The sequence below is a fragment of the Porites lutea genome, chromosome 9, assembly GCF_958299795.1.
Source record: "Porites lutea chromosome 9, jaPorLute2.1, whole genome shotgun sequence".
Lineage (NCBI taxonomy): Eukaryota > Metazoa > Cnidaria > Anthozoa > Scleractinia > Poritidae > Porites > Porites lutea.
Genome location: NC_133209.1, coordinates 30,171,357 through 30,187,488, shown reverse-complemented (window position 1 = coordinate 30,187,488; position 16,132 = coordinate 30,171,357). Strand labels below are relative to the sequence as shown.

Below are 16,132 nucleotides of genomic sequence, written 5' to 3'. Positions count from 1 at the left end.
AATAAACAAATTTGACTTACATATGGCAAACTCGCATATAACTCAAGAAGCTAGAGTATCTCTTATCACATCATGAGCAACTCTCATGCTTCTTTCATGCTTAGTGATGCATACATCCATAACTCAATCATTACACGTTCACCATTTCTTAATTACAACTCAAAGGCAAGTGAGCATTAAGAACTCACTAGTGGGAGGAAAAGAAATTAATAGTTGTGACTGGTGCTGTGTAGGAGGCACAACAAGGGTGGTTAAGGTAATCAACTCTGAAGACTCCAGCTAGTAACTAGATAGTGGAGCTTAAACCAGTGTACCCCTGACAGCAAGTGTGGTATGCTGACCACTACGTCATGCACCCTTTATTGCCAGTACACAATCTGAACAGTACCACTGCTCATAACTGTAATTACCTTTAACTGTTCTTCATTGTAAGGAGCTTCGGGAGCAAATATTCTTAAAATATCAGCCATACAGCATGCAGCATGCACTTTAACATCTTTATCTCTGTGCTTAAGAATAAACGGGTTGACAAGAGACTGCGCCACATCATGATACTTGGGTTCTCCATCGGTTTGATCAGCACTCGATAGCTCATGAGCAAGGTTCTGTGAAAATAAGTGGTAGTCAAATCTTAATTTGACCATGAAACATTCAAATAAAATGCATGACTGCTACTTATTATTAAGTCAAAGTACTAAACTGTACTTCTGTTCAATGAATAAGTAGAAACAGTTCAAACCTTCGTTATTAGCTCAAGTCTAATTCGAGGACCGTCTAAAATGAACAACAACAGCAGCCTACAAGCCCTAGGATTTAACGATCGTCTCTGGTACCATGTCATAACCGTGATCTTAAAATAACCGAACCGAGAGATAGTTTCCCAGTGACATGTTTAGATTGAGGGATCAAAACACACAAATACAGTATTTTTCCACTCGGATTCTTAACCAGTACAGCAATTCATTATGACTCAGCTTGTGTATGAACCAAAATTAAAAACAAAAACAATACCGTTTTTCTATACCACCATCTTGAATCGATCCCAAAATGCATTGCATGTTACTGATGACTCAAACCTAAATGGAACCTGATTCACTCAGTTTCCTAAACCTAATCAATAGACTTCAGAGTCATTCGTCATTCAGCATGGAGTTTCCGGATTCTGGGTTTCAGGCAAACCCCTCCAAGATCACAATAAAATTGCCAAAGTTTGCCATTTCTTCAGTAGAGTTGACTTTCCGTCCATAAAATTTCATCTATTTTGCATTGTTTGAGCTATTTTAATGTTAACAATGAACGTTTCCTCGTAAAGTCCACTGCCCTTGTAATATGATAATGTGATTGGTGGGAAGTAAACCAATCAGGCCAAATGTTATAATGCCAACAACATATTTTCTGTTCATTTTGTGCCATTGTAAATTCGTGACAGAATCAACGAGTATTTTTTACACCAATGACATCACGTGCAGCATGTTATGATGTCATCTATCATCCCTCAATATTAAAGATGTGGGGGGTTGACAGGCCTACTAATGAATCATACAATGGTCAGTATAACACACGGACTGGGAATAAGACACAGACTAGGTATAAAATGCGCACTACAGACTACATCAGTAATAGCACAACACATGAGTTTAAGTTACTTACAGTTTTTATAGTTTTTATACTCCTAGAAATTCTTGGTGGAGGTGTGCCACCCTGTTCTCCAAATCCTAAGCCTGACCAAAATGCTATTTTCTACACCCATTTTTAGACCTGGTCTCAGTCTCTAACATCCATGACAAACGCAATGTACATGTTTACATCGGTGTAAATCATGTTGTTATTGCTTAGAATATATAATGTTGGATGATTTATTTCGGTTGTTATTCACGTATAGGTGAGTACCCCTTCCCCCTAAATACAGCTTTTTTGCATCACAGAATACCTCTATATTGACCCTCTGGTCTGGGTTCTTAATGTCCTCATATCACAAGGCTTTGAAATGGAATTGTGGCATTTATAAGAATTTCACTCTCACTAACACCAATACTATATATTTGGTGCCTCTCAATTTCATATCTTCTATTGAATTCTCTTCTAACTCCTCCTTTTTATAAAATTCAGAGTTTCATTTTCAGTTGCCTTGAGTAGTGGTATTAACCTTCCTTGCCAGTGTAGTATGCGTTCCTTCTCCCACTAACGTTGAGGAGAATAGATTGCATGACCAGCCAAAGGAATGTTTGTGTATGAGGCAAGGAGCTGGGACTACTGTTTTATGCTAGTCCACTATCCCTTTCTCTAAGTTTTACCTTTCTAAAGCTGTTTTTATATACACAGTCCGTAGTCCGCGTTTTATATCTAGTGCGTGTTTTATACCCAGTCCACAGTCCGTAGTCCGCAGTCTGCGGTCCGTGTTTTAAACTGACCGAATCATACGATGAAAGAAAAATGCAGGTGTTCATTAGGCATAGGAGATCAAAGAATTCTCTGTTTACTACGCAGAATTCTCCAGCTAATGTTTGGCAGCCTCTGATTATTTTTTATTCAGTCATGGAGCCGCTTTCAAAATATTCTCCTGAAACATTACTCCTTTCTCCTGCTACTGGAATTCTTAACCGTTATTAAATGACCACATAAAAAAAAATTAAAAACCTTTTATTCCTGGCCAGGAATAATAAATAGGTTATTTGCAGTAAAGCCTAAAATTCAAGCATCAGAGCCTTTTTTCTGTCAAGTGTTTAAGGCTTGAATATATTTCAGCAGATTTCATACCAAGAAGCCCAATAACCAATTTCAATGTTAATAGTGCAGGCCAAGAATAATTATTATTTGAATAAAAGATTCCGTATGCTATCATTTAGTCGATAATCCACTCCACGACAGGTGCGATTAATTCTGTACTTGGTCATCATTGTACGGCATGAAGTCACTTAGCTATTAAAGCACAGTTTCGGGTAAACAAAATAGAAAACCCTGCACTCTCTGACACAAACTCAACTAGTGAATCGCAAGTGCAGTTTTCTGCATTATTTGTTATTCATAAACCTATCTGTTCTCACCTTTAAACGCTTAATAAGCTCGTCTTTGCTCAGTCTCTCATGAAGCTCGGTGGCAGCCGCTCTCTTTCTCGGAGAAGAGCCCGATTCACCTCGAGGCATTTCACCTGAAACAGCACCTTGCAAGTTTCACTACCACCTCGATCCACGACAAAATCTTGCAAAAATACCTCGCTGGAGTTTGTCTTTGTAAACCTTCGGCTACTACTCCTCGGTTATTACGAAAATAACGATTATTTGACTCAATAGTTTAAGCTTGGGATATCAGGTGCTGTTTTGTTCTCTCTTTCAATATCGAATCACTTTGAACCAGTTGGCGCGAACAGCCCATAATATTTTAAATGTGTCGCTGACATCGTGACCGAGACCGCAGGCTAACAAACTTCAGTGAAACTCTCTAGAGTAAGCTCTTTCTCGTTTTCCGTCATGTGCTTTGGAGCTAATCAAAAAGTCCTGTTTGTTTTGCTTTTCTCTTGTCTTCCAGGCGAGAGTAAATCACATTTTCCAGGCACGAGGGCGTTCAGCCACTCAGGAACCAGCGAAACAGCTGATGCCATGAAAGACGCCTACACTCTTTTTTTTCAGAAGATGATGTTCTTTCGATCCAGGCTGAATGTTCTTCTTTTTCAGCTGGACCACCGATTTTAGGCTGAAAATATTCTTGTGTTAATCTTAAATTATAGCTTGTGACATTTCCGTTCTAGAATATATTGGGGTATGATTGAATTATAGTTAGTGCAGGATTTTTCTTTTTGTTGGCTAGTTTTGCCGTTTTAAGAAAGGGATAAGTTAAAAACATACTGTATTATTGGTAGTGTATTACAGATTTCGACACACAAAATAATATCCTTTCCAAAGTCTCAGCCTGGGGTTTATCGGTTTTCTTTCTTTGTTTGTTTGCTATGTTTCAGTTCAGGGGTACCCAACGAGATGTAGTTCAAAACCAGTTAAATAGCATTGCTAAACGTATTTTAGTATTTAAACGGTAGATACAGGCATATTTTTATTCCCTTAAAATTTTTCATCTGTTTGGATTTCCTAGCTGAAAGTCTAGTGATCCGAAAACTATATAGCCTGCGTGGCAGGCCTTAAAAGGGGAAGGGGAAGCGGAAATATGGGCGCGCGCGGGTGGTCTCGCGCCCTAATTCCCTTCCCCATCCCTTTCGAACGCCTGCCACGCAGGCTAAAAATCATAGGGAACGTTGTTTTTCGTGAAAACTAAAAACCGTGGTACACAAAATCTTCTTTTTTGCCAATTCAAGCTCTATTGACTGTGGATTGATGACGCAAATAAAATTTAATTATTACGTCAAACCAATTCTTTTGTGAAATCTCTCGCAAACGATCACGGTGAGATTTCTAGGTATGAGGACACATCAATCTGATGTGTTATTTCTTCCTTGGTGCTTTGACATTTTTCAGCGAGACTAAGCTATATGCTTTCATTGTCCGCCGAATCGACCGGAAATTAATGAAAGAATCCGATGAAGAAACCGACGATAAGCTTTGTTCATCGTCGGAGATCAGAAAAGACGTCGAAGAAATATCGATTAGGGTGGAAAGCTCAGTTGAAGGTACGTATGTAGGCGACAAGGAAAATTTTGCATGTAAATCGTAAAAATTTAATTGACAAGGTTTCTTATGCTATTTAATTTTTAAAGTAGTAAGTGGCCCACCCCTCCTCCTCCCATGCCCGTTGGATTGCTACCCGAAAGATCGCAAGCCTGGAGTAATATGAAAATACCAAAAACAGAATAACAAATTTTATTTCACATCTACTTTAATACTCTTCAACGCCATAACACATCAAGAAGAGTTAAAAGAATAAAAATATAAACATAGCTAATACAAAAATAATAAATAAATAAATAAAATTATCAAACTAAGGACAAGTTAGGCTTTCTGCTTTTGGTTTTCCTAGATTTTGAGCTTGAAAAATAACGTGAGACGAAGCCTTACGAAATAGATTTTGTTTGTTTGCCCTTTTGTCTGGGCAAACAAACAGAACGTTTTCGCAAAAACAGCAAATTACACGATGCCGAGGCTTTAGCACGTGCACAAACATTTACGCCTGGTTACACAGTCTACCGGGAGAAGCTGACCGTGAATGTTGAATGAGGCCCCTACTTAGCTAGGGCATATTGGAGCTTTTCTATGTCCTGTTCAAGGTATTTAAATCATTTTTAAACATTTTTAAGTTTTGCTGTGTTTAGAATTCGTTTAAATACTGCTATATTCATGAATGTGGACTGAACGTCACAAGAACCACAGTTGACACAATGGCCATTTTCTGCAGGGCACAGGGTTGTTTTTACCTTGACCTTATTTGCCAAGATTTTCCGCCTAAGTTGTTAAACTACGTAGCAAAATTCGTCAACCAAAAATTTCTTCGCTTAAACCCAGATTGAAGCCTACTTCTAAAGGTTTTCTTGCTTTCGTCGGAGATAACAGAAGAAGTGAGCCTATTGTTCCAAGGTTCTTTATTACATACAACTACTTTTGATTGTACTGCACGTACGTGCCTCGCGGAAATGTTTGTAATTCCACCACAGTCCATTTTGATTATTCACCAGATTGCCGAATTGCAGTGGTAGCTGATTTTAAATGTATGTCTATTAATTTACGTTTTTTTTCTTTGCTGAAATATACATGTATATCTACACGTGCAGTGTAAGTAATACTATATAGTCTTTCATCAAGCTGATACGCAGCATCTTATATTTTTGCTATGACTGAATTCATCGCATCATTATTTTAAGCCCATGATGCGGAAGAAATGTTCAGAAATGTAGGTTTAAGTATATTTTATATGGAAAAGCTTACTTCCATAAACGAAGAGATAAAAGCTAGAGGCATGGGTCCTTCAGGTGGCATTCTTTCCTAGCTGGTTCATTTTTTTGACCTACCTCTATTGAAGATCTAAATCACGGCCTAGTCAATCGAACAAAACTGAACTAAAAGTCAGTCAACTCAATTGAGCCAAGTCAGTCGATTGTTGTTTGATTGGTTTGGTAAGCGGATGTAATCCAACTGGAACTCTGCAGTGAGTTATGTTAATTGAACTTGTGAGTTTGATTACCAAAGTCAATCAAACTTAATCAATGCGATGTGTTTGATTTTGTTTGGCTGAAAGACAAAATGATATAAAAAAACAGTAAGCATTTGGTTGAAAATGAATTGGAAAGATTTCTCTCTTATACATGTGTGTATGTGAGGCAGGTGTGAAAACATAAACTTCTTTCAGTTGAAAGTAAATATTCAAAATCAATAAATTCAAAATTAATACTGGCAGAGCTTAATAACGGTAGTGGGCTTAAGACTGAGGCCTGGTTCAGGCGCTGACCTTTTAATGAGCCGAACCTAATTCGAAAAGAAAGCTTAAAAAACGAAAATGCTCATTTCAGTCAAACTGCTTACAGATACGCTATACATTAGGTTCGGTACATGAAAAATTCGGTGTCTGAATCAAAGCTGTTCCAAAGTTGCTCCAAAGGCAAAAATCTAGGCTGGGCTGGGTGAAAATAATGGCTGAGCTGTTCCGGGCCTAACACTTTGACGGTCAATGGCCAATGGCCAATGCACAGCCACCAGTTCATGTTGCAAAGTCCAAGGTGGCTGCAGCCATCATCATTGGTTACCTTAAGGTGGCTCGACTGGATTTTTTGGTGTTGATACCTCCCAACTTTGAGCATTAACTACGTCGGCATGAGTAAAGATATGGAAAAAAGGTTACCACAACTGTATTATATAAAGATGAAAATTTCTTATGATCTGGATTTTATTGCAATCGGAGTCGCCATGGCAACGTAATGACGCTATTACGTTTTTCATTTATCTTTGTGTTTCTCTGTTCCAGGAGTTTTTTGAAGAAATCGCTTAAGGGAGTATGTACCTGCTATAATTGCCTCCATTATGGCAAAGTTTGAACAAATTCTATGAGAGCGTTTTCGAAATATTTTTAAATGTAGTTTTAAGAATAATAAAGATAGTGAAATAGCATGCTAGCTACACAATTTGCTAATATTTTAAGAAAATGATAAGATTTGGGAACGAGGCTTCATCTCATAGTGATTTGATTCCATTGAAAACTGCATACGAAAAAAGAGGGGAATTGCTCTGGGAGATCGCGAGTAAGAAGAATTTTATTAACTTGCATTTAGCTGCTTTTGATACAGATTTCGGACCTAATTTGGTCCATGCCTAAATATTTCGCATTTTTCCAAAAACGGCTCGATAAAGTTTTTTATAAATTCGACAATCCCGAGATCAATCGTCAAGAAATATTCCCTGCAAGTTTTAAGATTAAAAACAGGGAAGGCTTTTAAATAGGGCCTCAAATATAGCCAATTTTCCCCCCAGATTTTGTGTTTACAAGTGTGCAATGCAAGTTAATAAAATTCTTCTTACTCGCGATCGCCCAGAGCAATTCCCCTCTTTTTTCGTATGGAGTTTTCAATGGAATCAAACCACTATGAGATCAAGCCTCGTTACCAAAGCTAATCATTTTCTTAAAATATTAGCGAATTGTGTAGGTAGCATGCTATTTCACTGTTTTTATTATTCTTAAAACTACATTTCAAAACATTTCGAAAACGCTCTCATAGAATTTGTTCAAACTTTGCCATAATGGAGGCAATTATAGCAGGTACATACTCCCTTAAGCGATTTCTTCAAAAAACTCCTGGAACAGAGAAACACAAAGATAAATGAAAAACGTAATAGCGTCATTACGTTGCCATGGCGACTCCGATTGCAATAAAACCCAGATCATAACAAATTTTCATCTTTATATAATACAGTTGTGGTAACCTTTTTTCCATATCTTTACTCATGCCGACGTAGTTAATGCTCAAATTTGGGAGGTATCAACCCCAAAAAATCCAGTCGAGCCACCTTAAGAGCTGGACTCCTACACTGTACAGTATCTCCCCTTTTTCTTGACACCGAGTGGAAAAGAACCATCAGTTGATATTGTCTGTTTCACACTGGGTTTCACATTTTCCACTCTCTATTCTACATCTTGCTTGTGTACTCGTGTTTGAAATTGAAGCCAACTCATAACTTATTTTTTAACTGTAATGCCTTGTTTTAGACCAGACGTAAGTGTTTTTACATACGATTGTTGAAGCTTTGTTTTCGAACATTCGATTATGTTCGAGTGTTAAAGTGTTTTGGGTGAGTTCGATTATGTTTGATTAATAAACTCAATCGAAGTCAATCAAACAATTGGAGTTTCATTACAGAAAGTGATTAGGCCAGGCTAAGTATAAACAGCATTTCAGATTTACTGGTAGAATATTCTTAAAAGCAATGGATTCAACAAGTTTTCAAAGGCCTTCACATTTCCTTGATTTACTGTGTTTGAATCGTCAAGCCTAAAGTAGCAAAACAACTTGATGTGGTCATTTATTGTGGTAAAGCCTGTTTTTTCATTCTCCTATCTTTGTACACCCCTGGAGTTAAAGCAAATTTGCTGAAAAATCCACTTGATCATACCGTACATTGTTGGTTTACAATCGCATGATAAGCTGGCCTTGTTGGTTGGTGAAATAATTATTCAGTTTTCTCAGAGGATTTACCTGAAAAGTGACTTAAGTTCCTGGTGGAGGGAAACACTTTAATGCTTGTTGACTAATATGGCCGTCACATTGACATAATCTGCAAACCAGCAATATTGTCTGATCAAGTTGTTAGCATAGCAGTTAACTTTTATCTGCAAAACCTGAGATAGGTTGATTCTATTATTATTTTGTTGTTTGGTCTTCAAGAAAAAGGTCTACTAAAGTAACAATATACCAGTCTCCCTCTAAGGATGACTGTTTACTTACTTGTCAATTGATTAATAGACCCAAGTATGTTTTGTTTTCCCAATAGACCTTTTTACCGATACGGCAGCCATATTGAATTAATTCAATTTAAAGAGTATTATAGGATACCCAGGGGGCATGAGCACATTGCGTTTGTATTTTTAATCGCTTTTCGGGACTTTTTTTTGTAAAGTTTTCTTAGAATAAGATGTTAATGGGAAGAAAGATCCTTGTGCCGTGTTTGGATGTAATAATGATTACCTTTTTCCCGAGAAATATACAGTGAAAGACCATATTTTTAATACTAAACTAGAAAAAGACGATCATTATTATATGCAAACATGTCACAAGAATCTTTTTCCCATTACAATCTTATTCTAAGAAAACTTTAAGAAAAAATGTCCTGAAAAGTGCCCCCCCAAAAAACAAAAGTGCTCATGCCCCCCTGGGCATCCCATAATACTCCTTCAATTGAATTAATTCAATATGGCCACCGTATCGGTAAAAAGCACTATTCAGACCACTTGATCTTCTCAAGGGAATTTGTCCTTTGTCTTTCATAAATTATGCATAGATATGCATATGTATAGAGACTTTTCATGCTTTTCAGTTTGACCACACTTTGCCCTTATTTTCTCCTTCAATAGTTAACAGCTCAGGTTCAGAATCAGATAATTCAAAGGAAATGCCTCCCAGGAGAAAAAGAAAAGCTGCTACACGAGAAGAAACAAAGCTGAAAAAACAGAAAGATGAGTGCTTAACAAGGTGCATACAACTGTTAAACCCTTCCCTAAAAGCTAGGTTTTTACTTTGCTTTATTTTATTGTTGAGTTTTGCTAAGGCTGAATCTGTTTAACAAGGCAATGAAATTCACATAAATGTGGCAAGTGATCAAGGAGTGTGAGAAGTCCTTGTTTTGTTGTTATTTTTATAATCTGAGAGCCCCAAGAAGGTGATCTGTTGAGTTTGTTTTACCCGTAAAAGTAGTTCATAATAATCTTGTCCTTGTTTATTTTATCATTAATCAAACATAAAGGCTATGGAATAAGGAAAGGGATCATCAAATGTGAATAGGACCATAAGTGACTCCTAATATTATTGCTAGATTCTCCCGTTAATTTACAGTCATGTACAAGGCAAATTATCAGGAGAATTTAGTAGTTTATCAGAAGTTGCTTAGGGTTTTATTTCAGATACCCCTTCCTGTGGGAGTTGCAACCCATAATTTTCCATTAACAATTGTAAGATAAAAATTTCTCCTTTTTTCTATTGCCTAGAATAAATCAAATAAACTCGACCATAATTTCTTTTATCTGCAGATTTTATCACAATTTGCCCCCTGAAAAACCGTGTGACATTGCCTTTACCCATCAGTCCTTAAGCGCGAGCAAATTAAAAAAAAATTAAAAGATGGCGGGTATCATGATAAGGTCTATTAATACATTGTATGTTCCAAGAGGGTTAGGACGGGATATTAATTTCCTCCATTCTGTTTGATTTATTGTAGCATCAAGTCTCAATCACTATCAGATGAGTTAGGGAAACCATTTTCAGTGAAAAGATGTAGGACATGGTTTGAGCATTATGCAGGTATTCATTTGATCACCAGTGGTCCCAGGGTGCAAAGAAGTCATTTTTAGAGCTTGTCATTCGAACAAGCTAAAGCTAACATTTACTAGCCCAAACATCATTTCAACTAGCCCCAAAAACATTTTGATAAGCAGATTGATTTCACAGTTCTTCTGTAATTTGAACTCCTCAATAAAACTTCACTTGCCCGTCTGGCAAGTTAAGAACAGAATTTACTAGCCCTATAGCAAAATCCACTAGCCCCTGGCTATCGGACACTACTTTCTTTGCAGGCTGAGTCCCAGCCAGTAAAGTTAATAAATGGTTTACATGTATGTCTCAGCCTATACTTTTGAGTTGTGGTTGTGCGCAGGAGGTTACTAAGCATGGGAGAAGTATGTTGTAGTTAATTTTTTATCTCAGGTAGTTTTTATTTTTCCTTTGTTTCAACTTCATTAGCATACATTACCATACCCAAAAATTAGAGAAAAATAAAATTACTTCAGATAAAAAATTAACAGCAACAAGTACATGTATACACTGTATGTAAGAGTCAGCCAAGTGTCACTCTAGGTTCTGTAGTGCTTAGCTTTCCTGCCAAATGAGACTGTAACTTAATAGTGCATGCTGACTGATTCACAGCTTATGAATATAGCTGTCTCTCCTCACTTCTTGCTGCTAGGGAAGTTTTACAGGAGACATCTGGGCCTAAACAACAGAAATTCCATACTGATGACATAAATCAATATAAATACGATTAATCTGGCACTTTGAATTTTCCCCAAACATTAATTAAATTTATTGACCAGTTCAGAAGCTATAATACTTTACGTGCTATAGAGAACTCATAACAAAAAGTGAATGTGCCAATTAGGAAGTTGCTACACAATGTGACTGCCTTGAAGAACTATTTTGTTCTGCAAGCATGTGGTTTTTATACAGACTTTTCATGTCCTCTCGGATGACTATTTTTTTAAAGCTTGCTCTGCAATTTATTAATATTAGTTTCCACTTAATTATGCAATCATTTGATAAGGTTGAATTTTTAATTTTTGTTTTAATTGGATAAAGGCCAAGATGAGCCAGACACCATTGGCCCTGAGGGAGTAGAAAAACTCTGCAAGGACTTAGGAGTTGATCCAGAAGATGTAAGAACTTTTTTTATTTCCTGCACTCCCCCCCCCCCCCAACCCCTTCTTTCCCTCACTCTCTTGCCCTTGTTTGTTTGTCTTTTTTTTCTGTGGTGCTCGTGCATGGCTTCTTGTTTCACTTGTGCAAGACCAAATCAGCCATGTGCATAGAGCTCATTATAAAGAGAGGTCATAATATTATTATTGTTATTATTCACTTGGTCTGTACTTGAAGCTCATGTCCAGCTACATTTCTTGAAGCCTCAATTTGCAACAGAACAAAGTGTGGTAAAACATTTATGCAACTGTCATTGATGTTGGCTGATTTATTTTATCTTTTCACCTCTGCAGACTGTAATGCTTGTCTTAGCGTGGAAATTACAAGCAGAAACAATGGGATTTTTTACTTTTCATGAATGGAGCAAAGGGATGCTATCAATAGAGTAAGAACTTTTAAAGTTACTGCAGAGTTTATTTTTCAATTAACCTACTTGTAAACTCATAATGTGTAGGGAACATTGTCATAATAATACACTGTATTTTTACCCAGTTGTGATTCAACAGCAAAGCTCAAAGCTCGTCTGAACAGCTTGAAGTCATTAACAAGTGACAGCACAACTTTTAAGAAGATTTACCGTTATGCATTTGACTTCTGTAGGGTAAGTGTACAGAGTATCCATTTTTAGTAAAATCCAGCTAGTGGTCTGTTATCAATGCTACGCTCTGATTGGTTGAGCTACAACTAGGCTATATGTTATAGCCCACTAGTAGCGAAAAGCGCAGGCTTTTTGGTGGCAAAAAAGGATTAAAGTCTAGCTTTAACTAGCTAATTTTTTTATTATTTTCGATATTTTTGACCAACTAGTTGGATTTTACTAAAATTTATTGTTATTCATCTCGCCCTCATGGCCTCTGAGTCAATAGCCCATTCGGCCTTCAGCGTCATGGGCTATTGACTCAGAGCCCATTCAGGCTCGAGGAATAATATTGTTAAATACCCAGAGTTATCCATTTATATGTGTGACAAAAATATTTCTTCTGAAAGAATAATGTTAATTTATTTTCTTTAATCTAGAATCAAGATCAGCGTACACTGGACAAAGAAACAGCTGTTACAATGATTCATCTTCTCCTTCATGGCTCATGGCCACTGCTAGATGACTTTTTAGAATTTTTACAGGTTTGTTATTTGTATAGTTGCTACCCCACAGTATCCAAAAACAGACAGACAGATCCATGGGAAACTGACTCAACCTTGTGCAACCTTTTGCTTCTACTGTTTGTTCTGATACTATACGTCACTAACTTTAACACCTGAAAGTCGATCTGCTGCAAATGCAGTAGGTCATGTAATCTTCTATTACCTGGCAACTGCTGCTTCTGAGAACTTTTATCGGCTGCGGGAGTGATTTGTTCTTATCCTTTTTGGAAACAGGTTTTTTATTCTTCTTATAATGGTTTAATGTTTACATAGTATTTGTGTATTTTTCTTAAGGGCACACTTAATTTGGAGCCTCGCTCTGTTGTGTTTCCCGCACCTTCATCTCTCGTTCTCGTGACTTGTTCAAATGTATTTTTTTCCTAGTCTTATTTTAGCATTGTAATCATGGTGAGAGTGATTAAATAAATAAATAAATAAATACGTGTGATTCTTTGTTGTGCCTGCAGAATTCCAAGTACAAAGTTTTAAACAAAGACCAATGGTATAACGTGTTGGAATTCAGTCGTACAATAAGTCCCGACTTATCAAATTATGATGAAGATGGTGCATGTAAGTACTAACTGGCCCATCAAGGGTTTTCAATATCTTTTTTCTGTTAGGGGCTACTAATGGTGGAATTTGTATAGGTAATAATAGCATGATTTGTAGTGTTATTTGGCATAAATACCACAAGTGATATTTCGAAATTGTTATACATAATTTCACGAGCTGTTAGGCGAGTGAAATTTGAGACAATTTTGAAATATCACAAGTGGTATTTATGCCAAATATCACGTACAAATCATGCTATTATTTGTTTATACTACTACCCACAAAAGGTTTGTAATTTGCACTTGTAGGTATTTCAAATTAAGCTGAAATGCTACTGCTCTAAGCCAATCAAATTATAGTAATTTTTCATGTAGTAGTATAACACAGGTAGGTTGTGTATGATCGTCTGGGTGCAGTGAGTGTAGTCCTGAATAGGACTGTTGTTGATGGTGACTGATGTTTCAACAGCCAGTGCGGTAGTCATCTTCAGAGTCAAAGTGAGTTGTATCATATCAGTTGATGGTATTAATCTCTGGTTATGATGGAATTGGCAGCTGTAACCAGGAAAGAAACCGTCTGGCCCCTTTTTCTCTAGAATCTTTACAGACAACATTACGTGGCCCTATAAGAGGATGTAGTCTGCTGGTTACCAGCGCAAGTAAAACTTCTGACATTAGCAACTTCTGCTTCCTGACATGCAGCCAGTCCATTGTATTAAAACATAATGGCCTTTTTTTAATGTATATGTAGTGTTCCAAGCTTACATTTAACTTATTCTTCATACCCAATAACATCACAGTGTAACTGACAGATGCCCAATATCATTGTGACTTAATTGACCAATCAGGTCAATGACCAGAATTAAATACCATGAAGTGACAGGGTAACATTGACTCTGAAGATGACTACCATATACCCTGTAGATTATCGAAACTTAAGTCACTGTCAGCACCAGTCCTATTCAGGACTACCTTCTTCTAGACGAATTCTGTGGTGTTACCATTCAAATGAAATCTCTCAGACAAAACTATTGTGCAGTGGTATTTACTTCTCAGGATTTTACAAAGAGAAATTTGAATTTTTTCGTTTTGATTATTATTTCTTTTACCTTTTTACCAGTACATGTACACTCACGAGTGAAAGGGTGAATCAGCTTTCTTTCTTTCTTTTTTTCTTTAAGGGCCAGTCCTTATGGATGAATTTGTGGAGTGGTATCAACTAAAACACCCACCTCAATCGTCCTCTGCTTGAAAAATATTGCTTTGCCAAAGAAATTTACTCCATTGAAGGAATGTAACAGAATGGTTAAATATCAAAATGGCAAAGTTTACAAGCTATTAACCAAGATAAGGGCATTGCTTAATGTGCTTTGTTATCTGACTTCATTGCTTTGGAGCTGAAGGTGGGCAAAAAGCAGTTGGAATGACTGTGTTGGGAAAAATCATGTTTGCAGGATCGAGGATCTACATGTAATGACTGTTTTAATGCATTTCAAACATTGATGGGACAAAAGTGCGGTTCAAATAGAATTTATATCTGGACAATGACACGGTTCTACTGCAAAGACCCTGAATTTGTTCAAATTATATGCTTTGATATTGCTTTACAAGGAAGCTATTGACCACTGGCTGCAGAGTTGCACTGGAGCTACGAATTAATGCCAAAAAGTTATTGTTCTTGCCGAGGCACCTTGCAACTCCAATGAGATTGTTGTTCGTGGCATTTTTTTTCTTTCAATTTCCATGAATCTTATCCACCATAACCTGTTTCATAAGTTACATCTTGACGAGGCATTAAGTCAGCACAATGGTAAAATAGCTATTGCTGTTATAAAAAAAACTCTTCAAAATTGTCTTGCTGATTTTGTTGTAGCAATAATTTTCTTAACTGTGCATTGTCTGACCTCTTTGTGTGATGACTAACATTTATTCTCTCCTTATAACTCAAGAGAAGAGATTAGGAGAAGTTTTAATTAATCGAACAACAACAACCCCAAGTGAGACAAAAAACATCCCTGTGTCTTTTATATGGGAGTAATCCCCCCTCCCGCCTTCGGCAACGTTTTCAAACAGTAATGACTGTAAGATACAACTATATCAGACGAGAAAACAAGAAGAGGAGAAAGGTCACTCAGCCCGGTTAATCACCTAAGAACCAGTGAATGGGATCATGTTAGCTTCTTTATACCTAAATTGTTGTGATTTACAGGGCAATGACGTGTTTAAGGGGTTAAAATATGTCCTCTGCAAAACACCAAATTTTCACTGGAGATGTTCGGTGCCTTTTTCCTAGCAGATGATTCTTGGAAGAACAATTATTGTTTATTAATTAAAAACATCAACACTTCCGTGTTAGAGTTTGTTTTTCTAGTGTCACTATTTACGATAACGGAGAGAATAGACTAGTCCTTTGGTGGACTGTATGTACGAAATCTTCTTAGCTTATAGCATATTTCGAGGTAAAAATGTTGTTTATTTCTGTGCCGACAGTAAAACTATACTCTGTTTGATGTAATAAGTTGCGGTGTCGCCATAAACTGCAAAACAGTCGGTGTTTTTCTCAAAATTAGTAAAGAAATTGGTAAAGCGTGGCGTAAGAGTCTTACGCACGCGCCAAGCACCACCTCTACACATGTCCAATATACACAAACGGATACGATTCGTCAAACCGATGGTCCATTGGTACCAATGGTAGGATTGGTACCAATAGGAAAGGATGTCATTCCAATGGTTCTGTTGGTGAATATGCATCTCATTAAGGGGACTTTGATTATTTTCCCATGTGACATGGCTGGGTACAGGGCAATTCCAATGGTCCATTGGTACCAATCGT

At 37.0% G+C, this 16,132-nt stretch overlaps 2 protein-coding genes across 3 annotated transcripts in view; one reads left to right on the top strand and one right to left on the bottom strand.

Moving 5' to 3' along the window:
* Nucleotides 1-3,327, bottom strand: part of LOC140947877 (sister chromatid cohesion protein PDS5 homolog A-B-like) — a 34,486-nt gene extending 31,159 nt beyond the window's left edge. Inside the window, exons 1-2 of the mRNA XM_073397088.1 lie at nt 3,045-3,327; nt 411-605 (exon numbers count right to left, since the gene is read on the bottom strand). Of these exons, the coding sequence (XP_073253189.1) occupies nt 411-605; nt 3,045-3,143 (294 nt within the window). The 5' untranslated portion in view covers nt 3,144-3,327. The remainder of the gene's footprint in view (nt 1-410; nt 606-3,044) is intronic.
* Nucleotides 3,328-5,099: 1,772 nt separating this feature from the next.
* LOC140948033 (DCN1-like protein 5) lies at nt 5,100-15,654 on the top strand. Of its 2 annotated transcripts, XM_073397249.1 has the most exons (10): nt 5,159-5,209; nt 5,615-5,647; nt 9,496-9,613; nt 10,356-10,438; nt 11,489-11,565; nt 11,899-11,990; nt 12,098-12,206; nt 12,623-12,727; nt 13,216-13,318; nt 14,481-15,654. In XM_073397249.1, exons 3-10 carry the CDS (start codon nt 9,534-9,536, stop codon nt 14,549-14,551), a joined length of 720 nt encoding a protein of 239 aa, XP_073253350.1. In that variant the 5' UTR covers nt 5,159-5,209; nt 5,615-5,647; nt 9,496-9,533; the 3' UTR covers nt 14,552-15,654. The 2 variants fall into 2 exon arrangements, with proteins under 2 accessions (XP_073253349.1, XP_073253350.1); XM_073397248.1 differs by lacking the exon at nt 5,615-5,647 and having other exon boundaries at nt 5,100-5,209.
* The last annotated feature ends 478 nt before the right edge of the window (nt 15,655-16,132 follow it).